The following is an 18,724-nucleotide window of genomic DNA, read 5'->3' on the forward strand; positions in this document are numbered from 1 at the left end:
ACTCTCCTGTTAAACTTCTCTAAATTATCTTTTGTCTTAGTAGTTAGTCACTCAGCTGTCTGCTCTATAAATTTCCTAAATGTCCAAAACTGTTTATATTATTCTCAAAATGTATTTTTGCAATGCTTAAACAACTTGTAACTCTTTCATTTCCTGGTGTTACTTTCATGATATAGTCGCGATTCAATATATATACCGGTTCAGTTTCAGTACACTTTTATATCATCAGCGTAATCCTAAATGTATCTATTGTATAATTTTGTTTGTTCGAAATCCATATTGTGATGATTTCTAGATTTGAGTCAATATTTTATTTAAAATATATTTTGTGCTGTGAATAATTTGCATTTTATTTTATATTTTTATTTATTATTATTATTATTATTATTATTATTATTATTATTATTATTTTTTTTTTTTTTTTTTTTTTTTGGAAGAGCTCACTTTTAAACATGTAACTCTTCTTTGAGTTCACTTTTGTTGATTTAATGCTGCTGTGTTGAGATAAGATAGTTGTCATTCTACCTAATAAGGAAAACTTGTTACTATATCAACTATCACGCGATTTAACGCATATGACTCACAACTTAATCATACATGCAGAGGGAAAGAGAGAAAGAAACAGTAGTATATATTGGTAACTTCTGGACCAAAATTCCAGGCCAACCCATTTCGGACATATCTTTGACCAGCACAGAAGGATAACGTAAAGCATTTACAGAAGGCCCATAAAACCTTACAACTAACTATACTAAGTTACATAGTGCAAGAGCATAGGCTTTATGATATCCATAAAAAACTTATATTTAAGAACTATAACTACATTACATCTACAAGCTTATATCTACACTGAAAAAACAAGACAAAAACAAATTTTCCGTAAAAACTTAAGTGCTTTTATAGTTTGGTTTTATTATAAGCTTCTCAAATTTTTCTCATCACTTATTAGTTTAATATTAACTCTCTTTCTAATATTTTCCATAGTTTTTCCAAAAACTGAATTATTCATTAACTTATAAAATTCTTTCTCAAAATCATTTGTTGCTCTAGTTCTCATACGTGTGTTTAAATCTATGTAATTCTTTAACCAATCTGTTTGTTTAAATTCTATTATTCGATGAATTTTCTTAAGTTTTAACCCAAATGATAAACATTGTTTTAAGTTTCGATAGTGAATTACATATTTTTCTTTATCGTATAAAGTTGTTAAAAGTTTTGATTATTTTGAACCAGGTGGGCACATGTTTTGAGGAGCTAATGGATATTCTTTCTGATAGTCATGCATTTCTTTTGGATATTCAAGATCAACTTCTAAAATGTAACCTTTTTCACAAATATCAGGAACATTTGAAAAATCTGTTTCTTTTATTTCTTGGGGGGCGCGGTGGCTCAGTGGTAGAGCGTTCACCTCTGGTGCTTGGGGTCCCGGGTTCGATCCCAGCCCCCGCCAAGTGAACTTTGTGGTGGACAAACACCGCGCTCGTGGGTTTTCTCGGGGTTCTCCCGTTTCCTCCCACTTTCTTCATTCCACCATTTCACTCATCTCTCATGATCACCGTCTCCTTTAGCCTAACCGGCATAACCGTGGGACGTAAAACTTAAAGATTTTCTTTTATTTCTTCTTCAGTTAACCAATTAAATCCTTTAAATGGTAAGTATTGGCTCATTGCCCATCCAGACAAGTTGTTAGCATCTAAGTACAATAAGTAAGAATCTTCTTCATTTTCATTATAATCTTCCATAAATTTGTTGTTTGCCAATAGATGTCGTTGCTTGTAGAAGTATTTGTTCATATATAAGAACTGATTTTCACTCGATTTCTTTGAATACATGTTAGCCGAGCGTGCTTGCTCATGGTCTGGCCAGCTGTGAGTAGTTATCGGCGTGGTCAACGTCGCAGGTTCGAATCGCCTGCAAGGAAGAAGAAGGATTTTCACTCTCTCCTCTACAAGCCAACAAATCAGAGGGAGTTGATGTGAATGGAGACTAGCGCTAGTCGGGAAAGCAAAACAGAGGCACAACAGAGCGACAATAGCAGCAAAAGCAACAGAAACAGAAACAAGCGGAAAAAAGAGCCTGAGAGGCAGCCAAAAAGCAAAATCTAACAAACAAATAAGAAAAAGGCGTAAGTTCTCTCAGGTCCACCTGTTCACAGGTTTTGCTGCTTTTTACTTTGAAAAATGCAGTTTTAGTTACAAGTTCTTTATGATTGTTATGCCATCAAGTTTTAATAATGTGTGATCTTGTGCAAGGGCAGTGGATGGGGTGAAAATTGTCTGCAAAACATACATATGCACAGGAATTTTGGTCCAGAAGTTTTATAGGCCCTTCTATAAATGCTTTGTGCTATTCTTCTATGCTGGTCAAAGATATGTCCGAAATGGGTTGGCCTGGAGTTTTGGCCCAGAAGTTACCAATATATACTACTAGAAACGTTTGTTACTATGTAAAATCACGCGTTTATCGCCAGACGTAATGTAGCATAATAGATTGTTGTGTATTGCATGAGCAGTTCTTTGCATGATACAGCAAATAAAGTAAGCGAAGCTCTTAGACTCGTGAACTAACAAGCTTGTTGTTAAGTCTTGTCGAATATGGGAAAATTGAAATTATAAATCGTGAATACCTACAAAATGCTTTGGTAAACGAACTAATAAACGTGTAAATGATCTGTAGAACGTTAAACAATTAAATTATTCATTACACTAATACAGTAATGTTATGTAGTTCTTTTGCTGTTCTGTAGCATTTAAATTTATATCCAGTGACACAAAAGTAGTGGAAATTTAAGTGTTATTCATGTAAACCTTAGTGTCGTGTATTTTATTAATGTAATTTCTATTGCGCGTGATATTATTAGTGTTAGAATTCATGACATAATTTTTTATTGTGTGTAGTTAGTTTTGCGGAGATCTTGTAAAGTGAAATTTGAAATTGTGAAGAACAAGCATTGAATTTAAAAGGCGGAAAGAAATTAAAAGTAGTGCGTAACATTTTCGTACTAATGAATGATTTTATACTGTCTTGTGTCAGTATTTGTTATTATAGCAAGTTTCATTTATAAGGTTTTGAACTGATGTTCTGGCGATATCATTGCACAGAAGCAATATTTGAACAATCGTTTCCAGATATGCAGCAGCTTATAGATGCAAACAAGAGGTGTGTAGTGATAGTGATAGAGCAAGAGTCATTAGACGAAAAGTTAGCTATATTCCTAGATAGGAATAATGAAAATTACTAAATGAAAGAAATATTGTGCTTATTGAAGGTACACATAACTCAGTAACAAGCAAGAAAGCAGAATTTAAATAAGCACATACGGAGAAACGAATAGGCAGTTTGTAGGCAAGGATACGTTAATACTGAGAACTATGTAATCAAGTAAGTAAGCAATTCGACAAAAATAGCTTTCAAAACAAAGTAGATCACATAAAAATAATAGGCACCTGCAGTAAAATAGGTCCATTAACATAATATACAGGATGTTAATGAACTATACCGACAAACTTTTAGAGATGATTCCTCACATCGAAATAAGAGAAAAAGTTCATATGGACCTATGGCGAAAAGTACATAGTATCAGAGCTAGGGCTGTCCAAAATTTCGATAAAGCTAAATTTTAATAGGCCCTATTTCGAATTTCAGAAACTGTGGATGGTGGGTCTTACCAGCGTAAAGGAAGCCACTCATACACAATCCAAAAGTGCATATTTCATCAATTGTCAATAGGTGTAGAGGATATTCCCTACAGGGTGTAACTCTCAGATGTGTATTCAATAGAGTTTTCAGATATACTCTGATTTCAAGAATTGTTCAAAGTAGGTAGGAGGTAAACCTTGACAACAATGGACATCCAATGCTTCGGAGGGAAGGGCGAAGTGTTAGGAACCGGCAGCTTCATGTTTCTTGGTGTTCGAAATAACGTATGATGATATGTATTTTGTCACAGTATATTTCACGTTTTCTTCACTTATAAGCGTGAAAGAAAACATCACACAATACGTTTTCCCGAGTACGAGAGACCGTGCTGCTGACGATCCTTAACACGTCCGATATCTCGCCAAAGGATTCCGTGTTCACGGCTATCAAGGCTTATCGTTTGCCTACTTTGGACCAATCATAAAGTCAGAGTATATCTCAAAATTCGATTGATGGCATGTCTGGGAATTTCACCCTGCAGGGAATAATCTGTACACGCACTGAACATTAATGAAATATGCATTTTGGATTGTGTATGTGTGAATTATTGTTTAATGCGTAATAAGGACCAGCATGCACAGTCTCTCGAATTCGAAATATGGCCCCCTGAAATTTGGCTTCTTCGCGATTTTGCGCTGCCCTAGCTCTGAAACTATGCACTTTTCGTCATAGGTCCATATGAACTTTTTTTCTTATTTTGATGTGAGGAATTACCTCTTAAAATTTGTCGGTATAGTTCATTAACACCCTGTATATCAGTGAATGTATTGTAATGCATAACTGGTAATTACATATGGAAGCACAGTATGCCAGAGAGCATAAAGAAATGATTAGGAAACCTCAGACGCCGATAGATTATATGTATACAAATATATATAGCTACGCAACACCATAGGTACCTAGAAACACACAAAATATACTTACAGAAGCATGAACACTGAAAATTGAAACACAAATAAGACGGTATATATGTAGAATTCCATGCATAAAGGAAAATGTAAGAATTGGACGTATATTGCGATTCGGATTTATGAGAGGTGCTCCTCCGTGGCTAAGCGGTTAGCGTACACGCCTTTGGCGTGGGAGACCCGGGTTCGATTCCCGGCGGGAGCTCATGTGTTTCGGATTCCACGTTAATCAGTAGGTCCACGTCTCATATAGCCTCGCTGCTGAACGGGACGTAAAACTCAAAATCAATCAATCAAATCGGATTTATGAGATTGATACGTAAAATATATAATCATTTCTTTCATCAAACATTATTATATATTTTCCAACTATTTTATTCGTTGAATTATACATTACGTAATTAATTATGTTGTTACTTTTAAAGCATAGTATCAGTTCTTCCATATTATTTCATTTATGTCATTCACTTATTATTTTGTCGTTATATTTCATATAAAAATATTCCATTCATCTACATACTTCATTCACAGATAACACCAGTTAGCATGATACTGTATTTTTATGTTCTCCATTATTCCTTTAGCATACCCTGTATGCACATTAAAAAATATTCGTAACGTGTACAAATGATTGCCATTGTAGTTTATTATGACGATTGTTGCATTTAAGTTGAAATGTATCAAATAGATACATGTCTGCTGAAGTCTTAGTTTCAATGTATCATGTATCAACAATTTTGAATAAAATTGACCGAAAGAAAATAATAATGTAATGCTGTGCAATGTATATTTTATTATGTAGCTGAATTATATAACTTTACGCCAGAACGTGTCGAATAACTCGAGGGTTACTCCTCATGGGTGTCTCTGATTTTAGTACTCATATTGTATTAATATGCATGACAGATAATTACATGAGAAGACAGATTGATAAAATAGACTAGTTATTCAGCTCAGCCTGGATTTCTTCTGTATCAAAATTGTATTTGATTCTACTTACGAATACAGCTCGAAGATTTACAACTTGCGGATAATAATTTTCTCTCTTCAAAATTATTCAGAATCGTTGGTTGTTAGGTATGATATAGATGCAGTGTGGAACGAGTTTTGTTCATTCTAAAAGTTCTTAATTTGTATTTAGAATAAGGAAATTTCTTTTTCTTCTATCGGTTGATTTTTTTTTAGGATTTTATCAGAAGAACTAAATTACGAAGTGTAATTACCTATTAATATTCGGAACAGATTATAAATATAGACAGTGTTATAACAGAACATAACAAATAATGAATTGGTAAACACATGATTATGACAGATGAAGATTAGTTTCAATCAAAACATAAACTCAACTATAAATAAGTAAGTGAATGAACTGCAGTAACCAAATTTACAATAGAACAGCATTCTCTGTAAAGCGGAGAATTAGAAGCGTTAATACAACAATTTTTCGTAGTAGAAATCACAAAATAATATCGGTATAGGAGTTGAAATGAGTAGAAATATCCAGTCACTGTACTTAGTAAGAAGGAAAATGTTAATACTGGGCATTCTAACTAAGATTCTTACGAAGTTAGATGTTTCAACAATTTTGCTGGAGGAGGAGGGCTCAGTGGTGATGCACTGGCTCACCTTTAGTGCATGCGGTCTCTTATTCGATCGTAGCTTCCGACAAGTGGGCTCTGCGGTGGACAGATACCATATGTGTGGTTTTCTGGGGTTTTCTAGTTTCCTCCCACTTAGTTTTCATTCTACCATTTCATTCATTATCACCATCATCTCCGTTTCCCTTTGTAGCGTAATCGCTAACGCTCTCGTCTTTAGTGCGAGCGGTCCTGGGTTCGATTTCCAGTGGGGACACTCGGTCGAAAAAGTGTAAAAGCTTTTTCAGGTCAGCCATCCTGAGGGAGATTTTCCTGGGTTTTCATCATTCATACCAGGCAAATGCCAGGATAGTACCTGACATACAGGTTCCATTCCGCTTCTTTCCTTTCCTCGGATAGTGTGGTCACCGAGGGATGTCATCCCTCATACGTGACGAGCTAACATAGCCGAAAGCCCAGAAATCTAATTCCTAATCCCCCACCATTATCTCCTCGGAGCATAATCGATGAACGTTAAACTAAAAAGAAAACAAAATGACATTTTCCTGGAGGAGGAGAAAGGAGAAAGTTACTTTATATTTGTATATTGTAGCATGTCTGTTCCACTTCTTTCTCTTTTGTCTGTAGCCGTAATTTGTTATACGGTATTACCCAGCAAAATCATATGTTTGTTAATTTCGTATTGCAGCATGTGCAAAACTTTATGGTTATTGGATAGTTACGAACTACAGAGAAGCATATGGGATGTTTGCTTGCAATGGCATTTTGTTCAATCATGAGAGTCCTAGAAGAGGTGAGAATTTCGTAACACGAAAGATTACACGTTCAGTTGCTAAGATAGCTCTTAATCAGTTGGATTGTATGGAGTTAGGAAACTTGGATTCGAAGCGAGACTGGGGCCACGCTAAGGATTATGTCGAGGTAAGAAGTGTTGTTAATTGGTAATTTGTTACTGATTAGATTGTGGCAATATTTTGTACAACTAGTAAGCAAGTTTATTATTCAACGACAATGCTACACAAAACTCTCTATCCATTCAACAATCCCATCAAAATTAAAACAAAAATATTAATCGTATTATGTCACATTTCAGTAAAATCACTTCGAAAATTAATTTTAAACGTTGTTGGCTCTAGAGTCTGTTATTTCTAAAGCTTGCGTTTCTTTGAGGCTCTATATGACGTCTGTGTATCCAACTAATTTAGTATCAAAACATAACAGACGCATATCCTAAGAGAAGAGTCCGTGACTAACACAAAATGTTGCATACCATATGCACTTCATATCAGACATCATTCGAAAAGTTTTTATTTTGACATTTACAGGACGGAAAAATGAAAGAAGTCGGAAAAGTGGCGGCACTTCTTAAAAAGTCGAACAAATGCCGTTGGTTTAAATCGTGAGCTGTATTTTCTTATTCAAGATAGTATATACATTTATTTTTGTACCTATTGTACCATTTGTAACTACACATACACACATGCTAAAAGTCTTGACATAAATATGGGGTATTATGTAGGACACCCTGACATCAGTCTAACGGTGTTGAAGTGCATCAATCTAACATAGTAAACACACGAAATATTATTTAACAAATGTTGGATATGTCCACAGCTCCTTGCCTTTTTTTAGACCGTGATGTTGGATGGAGAGATTGTATCTTTTATAATACATACTGTATTGAATGCTTATTGAGCAATTCAGAGGCTACATCATTCATCGAAATTGTCCAGAATGTTTGTGCAATTTATTCTAGTTAATTTGAAGCTAATGGAAAACAGTAATATCCTGAATAAACGCCAAAACAGTGCAAACAAAACATGATTTTAGCAAACAAAACAATACTGTAGAATTATTTTTTAGTTTTACAATGCAAATATTAAATAAAAAGAATGTAGTAAAATACAACAGAGATTTCATTATTTGGAAGCCTAAAAAATATAACTGTAATTGATATTATATTTTTTAAAAAATGTATATTATTTGTTGCAGGCAATGTGGATGATGCTGCAACAGGAAAAACCTGAAGATTTTGTAATAGCCACAGGAGAAACACATAGCGTACGAGAGTTCGTGGAAACAGCATTTGCTGAGATAGGTAGAGAAATTGTGTGGGAAGGGAGTGGACTCGAGGAAGTAGGCAAAGAAAAGGATACAGGCATTGTGCGTGTGAAAGTGAATCCAAAGTATTTTCGACCAACGGAAGTGGTAAGTTTTTATTTTCCATTTAATGATGCAATGATAATTACGTGAAAATACTGCAGGAAATAAGGAAAGTGATGTAATTAATATTAATAAGTGATGTAAATAAAAATTCTCGTACTTGGGAACATCCCAGCGACACAAAATCTACTTACAGTTTCAACGCACTCCTCACCTTTTCCTCAGTGAATCTAAAGAGAAACTTGTAGTTACATAAATTAAATCATGTATGAAATTCTCTGCTTGTCGATCTTTTAACAAAAGAAACACTGACCAAAGCTTAAAACCCGCTTTATTTTAAATTATAATTTGTAACGGTTTCGGATATCTAACATATCCTTCTTCAGACACTATCGACATTATCGACGTTACAAATTATAATTTAAAATAAAATGGGTTTTAAGCTTTGGTCAGTGTTTCTTTTGTTAAAATAATCAATCCAAAGCCATGTCCATCCAAAGCCTTATTGTCGATCCTGTAGGATAAAAGTGATGGGATAAGTTCGATAGCAAAATTTCCTTCTCTTCCTCCTAATTTATGGATAATGGGGGGGGAAAAAAATGGTATATACTTAAACGTAAGATCACAAATAAACAAACAGTCAGTTGCTGATCTTGAACTGACAGTTAACAATCTTGAACTGCGAGTCAGTTAGCAAACTGGTAATATTGTAATATACATTGGCAAACTTTTTTTTTTTTTTTTTAATTTAAATAAACACGCTTTTTCAATCCAATATTAATTCCTTGCATTTAAGTACAGACTCAATCAACATAACAAGAAAGTAAGTTAGATACGTATAATAATCATATTTAGAGCCTTCAATTGCCAGATTTTGGTCATAAAAATTTGTACAAATTGTGAGTGTTTTAGTTACATTGATTTCGAGATATCAAAATTGTGTAGATTCAGAATGTCTCAAAGATCTCAAAGAGTCACGTGGATTCAGGGATAAAAGTGGATCTGAAAAGGTAGGGGACACATGACGTCACGCCGGCCCCCTTGCCTATCTTTGCCCATTGTAATTTTTTTAGGAAGTAGGGGACATCATAGATATTTTTTGGAAGTGGGGTAACGGCGTCCACCCGCGTTCCCCCTCACTTTTACCCCTGCGTGGAGTGATATCTCAAACGAATATGAAAGAATGACAAATGTAGAGCGGTTGCGTACAAAATAAATTTAATATACTTATCAGTGACATCATTTATAATGTTAATTTATTTTCTATTGCATAAAATTTTGGTTAAACGTATTCTGAAACTGTAGATTACTCTCAATTGTGAAAATTGTGTTCAGAATTCATAAAGATATTATTATAAACATTACTGTTGCTTTGACTGCTGCAGCTCATATCAATTTGAAAATGATCTGTCACTGTTCTTGCTGTAAGTAAGAACGCCTTTAGTACAGTTTTTGCAATACACCGTGGAGTACCTCTACAATTGAAATTTTGTTTAATTTATTTGTTTTATTTATTTATTTATTTAGTTGCATTATTATTATTATTATTTCAGGATATACTACTAGGAGATGCCAGTAAAGCTAGGAAGCAATTTGGATGGACTCCAAAAGTGGGATTCAAGGTATGATTACATGCTTTAAATAAGAATAATACCGTGTAGCTGTGTTGAAGTGTAAGTGAGCATATTGTCAAATTTCAGTATTAGACAATACTGACAGTTATCCATCTTCCATAAAATTGCATATCAGCATATAAGAAAATTTATAATGTGTAGGTGACTTATGAAACGGTGAATAAAATCAGAGATTGCTAAACCACACACACACACACACACACACACACATATATATATATATATATATATAATCAGTGCATTCATTGAAATAATAACCTTAAACTTTAAAATGTGATTGTCAATACTTATTTATGTTAATTTAGTGAAAATTCAAAGAATTCAGGTCTGGCTCACCGTAACTAGTATGCTACTCAGTCCGCTTTCTGATCAATTACATTCCATTCAATCTTGAGGTCGGTGCTCATCGATTCAGAATACAGAATCTGTACCACATCTCTTGTTGTACTCGAAGAACCCAGTGCCTATATTAGTGAATACATATGACGGTTGAAGCACCGATCTCAGTAGGAGGTTCGGTCGATTCATTCTATTTTTTTCATCTAAAGCATTTATATTTTTTTATTTTGTATTTTTTTAAACTTCTATGTTACATCTTTGGTATCTATCGCATTAAAAACAATTATTGTATTATTCATTTATAATTTTTAACACATTGACAGTGCTCGTAGCAGAGATTAATGGAACGTTAGGTCTCTACCGTATTTGCGCGAATATAGGCCGCACTTTCTTTCCTAAATTTTGCCTTGAAAAATCATGGTGCGGCCTATAACCGAGATTTTCTCCCTCAGATCATAAATCGTCAATTTCAAAATGACACGTATACATATCTTGTGGGTTGAAATGAATACCATTACAAATTACTTTTGTAAAGCATTAAAAGAGTTAATAAAAGGTAGCAGAGAAACATATCTTGTTCGCAAAATTGTCATCGTCATCGGGTACCGGCAACACCTTACACTGGCATAGAAAACACTTGTACACTTTATACTTTTATTAACAGGAATATGTATCTTTCTTACACAGCATATAATATATACTGAATATTTATATACAGTAACTGTTCTTGAAAAAAAAAAAGTAAATTTGTTTCGCAAAACTGTCAGCTTGTTGTATCCACCCAAATCACTTCCCACGATTTCAGATGGTTTTGAGGTACAGTGACTTAGAAATGAACCAAAATATGTGTTATGTGCTGAATTTAAAATTCTTTTAGTGACCCCATCCAGAAATCTTTCAGATGTGGTGTAAATAATGTTAAATATCGGGTACGCGATTTACAACATGATCGTGTCGTGATCCAACGATGATTTTTCCTGTTTATCTTGTGTAGAGTTACGTTTAGGCTACCTTAAAATAAAAATAGGTTGAAATATAACTTACTATATTCATATTTCAGCAGATGCCTCCTTCATCTCCCTGCATCCCTAATTTTGAATTAGTGAATTGACTATTTGTATTTCCTGAAGCGAAAAAAGTACATTAAACTTAATTCTGTGCCATTGCCTTTGTGTCCAACGGTTTAAAAAATTGTTATAATAGTAAAATTTCTCACTTTTCAAGTGTAGGGGCCGCGGTGGCTCAGTGGTAGAACGCTCGCCTCTGGTGCATGGGGTCCCGGGTTCAAACCTTGCTCCTGCCAAGTGAACTTTGTGGTGGACAAACACCGTGGGCGTGGGTTTCCTCGGGGTTCTCCCGTTTCTTCCCACTTTCTTCATTCCACCATTTCATTCATTTCTCATCATGACCGTCTCCTTTAGCCTAGCCGGCATAATCGTGGGACGTAAAACTCAAAAATTTCATTTCATTTCATTTTTCCCTTTTCAAGTGGAATTTCCATAATTCGTGCAAGTTAATCAAGTGTTCGTATTTGATCTTTATATTCAGAGTTTGTGTGTATACGCTTAGCTCTTCAATACAAACACGTAAGAATATTGATTTTTCCTCTCATTCGTTTCTGAGGTTGGATTTTGAAAAATCTTGGATCATGAAAATCTGGACAGGATGAAATCTGTCATCTTACGAAAAATCGCCATAAAAATGTATTTCCTACGCTGCTAGAGTTTAGAAAAAATATATTTTCATTTATGTAATAAGATTTTATACTCCACCATCTGCTTTAGAGGTTGAATGTTCGAAAATTTAATATAATATAAACCAACCCCAATTGATAACCTGTCGTGATCCTTAAAAATTGTCGCGACTCACAAAGTAATTTTTGTATGAAAGTGGAACATACGAAGGTACTGAAAATATCCCCCCCCCCCCTTCCCTCGTATAACTTCCATATCCAATTCACAGATCTGAGTGTTATACTGGTAATCTGTCTTTGAAAAACTACCCACATATACTAATATTAATACTTACTACGGATAGGTATTATACAATAAATTTTCCCCTCACTCAGATTCAGAATTCCAAATAATCGAGACCGTAAAATCCGATGTTTAAGTGATAATCTACTATTTCCAGACAACAAAGTTAATTTCGTGTTATGCTGTTTTGAGAACTTCCATATCAAAAAAATTCATTTGTAAGAAATAGATTATTCCTTGTGATGATTTATGATCTCAAAGTTTTGTCTGCTCGGTCAGTTCATTTCAATGAACAGGCTTAACGATTCTTGTTTTTCTTTTTTTTTTTCTTTTTTTTTTTAATGCTTTAAGATAGAAGTTGAAAACCGCAATTTGTTATCAGTGGCGTCTATCCTAAATGATGTAGGAATCATATTTATTATCATAGGCGTCAGCATTTTCGGCATTTGTAAGTATTCATGCGAAATAAAGTAGCTCAGCTTCTAATCAAGTTGTACAGCTGAGACAGTGTCCAATTTTTTCAGCATTTTTCAGGCTATATTATAATGTTGATCTTAATTTTGGTTTCATTATGGCTAACTAAGCCTGAAGAAAGCTTCCAAAATATGAAGCAAGTTCCGTCTTTTTTTTTTTTTTTTTTTTTTTTCTCCATAGTAAAGGAAGCTATATAAGAGCTATAACTGCTATCAGAAGAACGAGTTTTGTTTTAGTCGTCATACAAAATTCAAATGTTGAGATTGAGAATAGGTTTTCTTATCACTTTTAGTTTATTGTTGTTTTGTTGATATTTAGTAGCTGATTAGCCCTTATATCTTTCCCCTTTCCTTCCTACCATATAAAGTAGCGAAGATACTGAAATTCCGATTTACACTTAATTTTAATGATGAAAATCTTCCTTAGGAGGTCGTAAACAATTAACACGCATTCGCTTTAAGCTCTTTACGATAGATAATTCTAAGAAAATTTGTATGTTTGCAAGTACATAAGAGTTCTGCCTTCTTAAAGTAAATGAAAATTGTGTATAATTTACTATCAGGTGATTTAATTTACAAAGGAATTTTCCATTGTTGGATTTTATTTTTATTTGGAAACATCTTTAAAAAATGTATTTTAGTAAATTAGCTACATTTTATAGATGTCAACTGAAGAGTTAGTTTTGATTACCATATAGTTAGTTTTTGTAAGTTAAACATGGGTAGATTATTATATTTTCTTTATACTTGTCGTGAATCACTTATTATGAAAGTGTACATTGCAAACTCCGTGGGATAACTGTGAAGGACTCTAGTATCATAACTAAGATGGCTTTTCAGGGTTGGAGCACGTGATCAGCACGTCGCTTTTCTACAGCGGTATTCTAGTTTTCGTATATGAAGTTGCTTCCTCTTATTGAGAAAGTAACCCGTTGGCTTTCATTATTTGATGACTATTTGACATGTGATCAACAGAAGGTATTTCTGCACTACTCTACATCTAGGAGTTCGTTCCCTTATATCTCTTTTATGCTTTTATCTGTTTTACTCCTGTTTTCATTCTCCGTGACCAAGGCTCCAGGAAAGAGCCGAATGTTTAGTGACCGAAATGAAAATTTTTTTTTCAGAAATCAAAATTTAATGTAAGTAAAATGAGTGTTAAAATTCATTAGTATGTTAGAATATTATGCCTTTCAGTTTAAAAGCGGAAAAAAGAAAAAATCACTCCAATCATCACGAGATATTCATTTTATACTCTTAGCCTAATGATGACTTACTTACATTTTGTGGTAATTTTAGGTACACCCAAGTGTGTATAATTCTGATATCCTTGGAACATACACATTGATTTTGGTTTACAGTTATATGAGGGGAAATCGGGAAATAAATTACCCTTCATTTTCTCCTCGAGAAATCGCATAGCAATGGGGCAAACAAGACATTGGTTGAATTTGAGTCCATCTATGTTTTATTTAGAAACGTAAACGAAGATCCTACAGATGGCGCTGTCGCTGTGCTATCAGAAAGTTTGGATGACCAGCCTATTCTGTACCCTGCAAATATGGAGGTTGGAAAATCAATGCGTAGAGGTATTGTCAGACATTGATAAGGAAGCATACTATTCGCAGGAAGCGACCTGTTCTTCTGACATCCGGCATTCTCCTTCTGAACGACAATTCGAGACTATACTCGGCGACGGCTATGCAAAAGTAATTTTCGATCTTCAGTCGGAAACGTTTTGCTCATCCGCTGTATAATCCCAACCGTGTGCCCAGCAACTTCCATCTCTTTCTGATATTGAAGAAATCTCTCAGCGAAAGACATTTTGAAATCAATGATGTAATGAAGACAACTATAAATGAGCTTTTACTTATGTAGGACCGCATTTTTTCCATGATGGATTTTAAATCTTATAATTCGGTATAACAAATGCATCAACGTTCTTGGTTCTTGTGTGAAAAGGTCAATTAAGCCGAGTTGTTTTACTTGTCGTTTGCAAACACCTCTGCTGCCAGGGAAACCTTATTTTCAGACTTACCATGTATAATTTTAAGTTGATAAAACTGTAACCATTAAAAAGTTTTAAATGGTTACACCCTTTCCCTCCGTAGATATCCAACATTAAATTAGCGAAAAAATAGATTTTTTAAAAATAATTTTCTAGACCAAAATTGGTATCAGGGGTGATTATGTTTCGTGACGAATGCACCTTGGCTCCTTTTAACAAAAAATTGAACTTTGAAATTATTCTCTTTTATTATGAAAAATATTAAAAAGTTATTATTTTCAGAAACATATTTCAGGTTACAGTTTGAACCATATGGAGGACGTTATTAAGGTCTGCTTAAATAATTGATCTGCCTCAGGTTTCCAGCTGAGCTATGATCAGAGCTTCTCTATATTTCACATAAATACAAATGCCAAAAATATTGACGCTCATGACAAACAGGCTGCCATTTTTGAAATCTTAATTACTTTTTATAACTCGTATTTATTAGAGAAGTAGACGTATTTACTAGAGAAGGAACGTTAGATTACATTTTTGACCCTGTAGACAATTTGCATGAAATTTCCTGTTCGTACAGCATTAACAGTGATACGGAAACATTTAAATGTAAGCTATGATGTTAAGATGATATGATAATTAGAATTTTGAAAGATATAGATACGATTTGTACTATGCTAGTTAAAATATATAAGGGGATGAATTTTCACATTAAAATGAAAATGAATAAAGATCAACAGGATTTTCGATGATTGAGGGTCACCACAACAAGGTAAGTCGAATAAGTGGGTATTGATCACGAAATCACACGTATATAATATACAGTGCCAAAGTAAATGTGATTACTCCATATGTAAAAAGAAAAGTAATTTCGTTTGTGCAATAGAAGCGAAAGTGAACTTCTGTTGATTTTATTTAGGCGTGCTCATACTCATGGTAAATTGGTTTGCCTTATCAATTTAGAGAGCTCTTGGATGACCTTTCTCGTGAACTATTTATACATCTTTTTTCCTTCAAATTTTAATGAATTTCATAAAGTTTTGAATTATCAGTATTTTTACAAATGTTTCGTTTTCTTTTAGGAGTTAGTTAAGGACATGGTGCAATCAGATTTGACGTTAATGAAGCAAAATCCTGGAGCATAGGTAGTTGTAGTCCAAGCAAGTCCAGTGTGGCCTTATATTTATAAAATTGTTCAGTATTTTTTTTTTAATAGATAACATGATGTAATACAAACAAAACATCACATATTAGTATTTTACTCTGAAAAAAAGAAACAATTCATAATTTTGTTTAATATATAGTGATAATGGAGATTTTATATATATGCTACATTCATGTATAAGCAAGAATGTGATTTGTGTTGTGATGAGTTGTAGTGAGACTGTGAGAATTGTTAACAGCCATATTTCTATTCAGTGATGAATATTTTAGCGGTTAAAAATCAGTCGAATTGGTTAATAATGTATTATTTGTTCTGAGTGTGGGATCTAAGGAAACAGTGCTAAGAAATTAATTATGTGTTCTGTGTTCAAGTGATTCTGTACAGTGCTAGAGAATGCAATTCTACACAATTCTTTTTTAAATGTAACAATGTGTTAGTAATTTTTAAATATCATCTTCAAAAAGAGTACAAGTGTAAGAGAACAAAAGTAATTGACACCTAACAGAACATAATATTCTGTTGATTGATGTTCAAAAGAAATTTGAAGTATAATTATTATGTTTCAGAGATAAAATATGTGAAGTATAAGCTATAATCGAATTAAGAAAACTATATTCAAATCTCTTAAATCAACTGAATGTAATTGTTTGAATTTTAAACACTTCTAAAACTCAGAAAATGTAGTGATCTTATTACTTTATATAACTGATTTGATCAGAATATTTTATTTTTGTAAAGAGATAAAAGCTGTTTTACAGTTCACTTGAGCATGAATTTTGTATGTAAATGTGTTATTGTGTGTATTATTTCAATAATATTTTCAAACAAAGAAATCCCAAAGTGGAAATAGAAAATGAATTATGATATATTTTCATCTTTCAAAATGATAAGAAATGCTAATAGCATATCATATAAACTGGTTTATCTTCCCTGAATTCAGCAAATCCAATAAAGCCAAATATAGGTAAAAAATATTTAATTAAGACGTTCTTGTTTTCATCAGAGCACCAAACGATTAAAATGAAAATAGTTCTGAAATAGGTAGAATATTTTAAGTAAGATCGCGTAGAGCTATATTTCTTTCTAATATTATTTTGATATAATAATTTTATACAAAACATCTTTTGTCATACCATGCTAGTTGAGGATAAATTCAAGACTAAAAACGTTTTTGACTCACGTATTATTTTACTGTTTTAAAAAATGCACAGAAGACTAAAGTTCAAAATTCTTTTGTCTTTTCCGTGCGTAATTCTTACAGAAACGTGCTCAATGGTCGAAGGGTTGATTAATAATAATATAAATATAATATTTAAGTTAGTTTCAATGTGAGAAACTAATACGAATTACAGACATGAATTGTGATACGCATCATTCCTTCTTTAAATTAGTTTTTTTTTCTTTGTTTTGTTTTGTTACATACGTACATTTTGTAATATATGTTGTTGAAAGTGAAGGTACTGTAGTGTATTTGTATAGTGTATTTTACATCTACTGAACATTAAAAATATTTACAATATATAAAGAAAACTTGACTTCATTGCAAGATATTTATCACCTTTGCCTGAAAACTTCAATTGTTGTTGTAATGAATTAAAGCATTCATAAGAAAAATTAGGAAAAAAAAAAAAATCATCAGTCAAATAATTTTAGTTAGTAAATTTACGGTGCGATTACGTTTTCTAAAGCGAATGAAACATACATTAAAAATGAACATAGAACGTTGGTGCATAACATATGGTAATTCTCTTTGGGTTATAGAGATTCTTTAAATAGAAAATAGTTTCGTCGATATAGATTTCAAAATGACGACAAGAAATTAGTAAAATTCAAAGTATAACCACGTTCAAAACTTTTTACATTTATTGTAATTAATACTTTTTTCGCTATCACTGTTGCTTGTATACATGATTATTTCTTTAAAAGGTCATGACAAAAGAAGACACTGATTAATAGGTTCGCTTCGATCATTTGCTTCTTTTCTCTTAATGTTTATGCATTCGGTAAAATTAAAGAACTTGAAGAAATTACTTTAAAAGAAACGCTTCTAAATTGCTGTTAGTTTCATTTCCCATCTTTTATGTTGTTATTTATAAGAAATCAGGATTACAAATGCGTGCGCTTGGTTTTCGTGAGTTCTGTCATGAGTTAGTTCTTTGCCTAAAAGATAAGCGTGAGTTGAATTTACCTCGAAATATAATTGACATCAAACGCAAAACCACGCCCAGCCTTACGCTCAGAGTTTCTTCATGACAGCGGTTAGCGTATCCGCCTTTGGCATGGGGAAACCCAAGGAGAGAAGGGATTCCCGACGGGAGCTCATGTGTTAATTTGATAGATAATTATTAAAACCTATTAATATGTAATAATAACAATTTCACACTTTGAACTTTAGTCATAACTTACGGTCTAATATCATTCTTTGTTACTCTTGATGGAATCTGATTGATAGGGGCAGGAGTTTTTCGCAATTTGAAGTTAAACGTTTCGCATTTGAAATTAAAAATTTCGTATTTTGTAGTATTTTGAAATCTAAAATTTCTCATTTTGTCGCTAAATAAAATAAATTACACAAACTCTAATATAGGCCCAATATAAGTAATAAACAATAATACTACTTAGGATAATGAACTTATTCGTTATGCGGTTATAACGTATTACTTCTTTCTTCTTTTACATGTCCAAAAACTTAAAATACACTGGCACAGTATCTTTACGATTGCGATTACAAAACACCATACATTGTATTAGCTATACAATAGTG

At 33.1% G+C, this 18,724-nt stretch overlaps 1 protein-coding gene across 3 annotated transcripts in view; it reads left to right on the plus strand.

Annotated features, from left to right (window-relative positions):
- Window positions 1-17,490, plus strand: part of Gmd (GDP-mannose 4,6 dehydratase) — a 40,299-nt gene extending 22,809 nt beyond the window's left edge. For all 3 annotated transcript variants that reach the window (XM_081771741.1, XM_081771739.1, XM_081771738.1), the window contains 4 exons: window positions 6,894-7,126; window positions 8,198-8,413; window positions 9,922-9,990; window positions 15,878-17,490. In XM_081771741.1, the coding sequence (XP_081627867.1) occupies window positions 6,894-7,126; window positions 8,198-8,413; window positions 9,922-9,990; window positions 15,878-15,940 (581 nt within the window). In that variant the 3' untranslated portion in view covers window positions 15,941-17,490. The remainder of the gene's footprint in view (window positions 1-6,893; window positions 7,127-8,197; window positions 8,414-9,921; window positions 9,991-15,877) is intronic.
- Window positions 17,491-18,724: the final 1,234 nt, after the last annotated feature.

This window comes from Thermobia domestica, chromosome 9, assembly GCF_964235325.1.
Source record: "Thermobia domestica chromosome 9, izTheDome1.hap1.1, whole genome shotgun sequence".
Lineage (NCBI taxonomy): Eukaryota > Metazoa > Arthropoda > Insecta > Zygentoma > Lepismatidae > Thermobia > Thermobia domestica.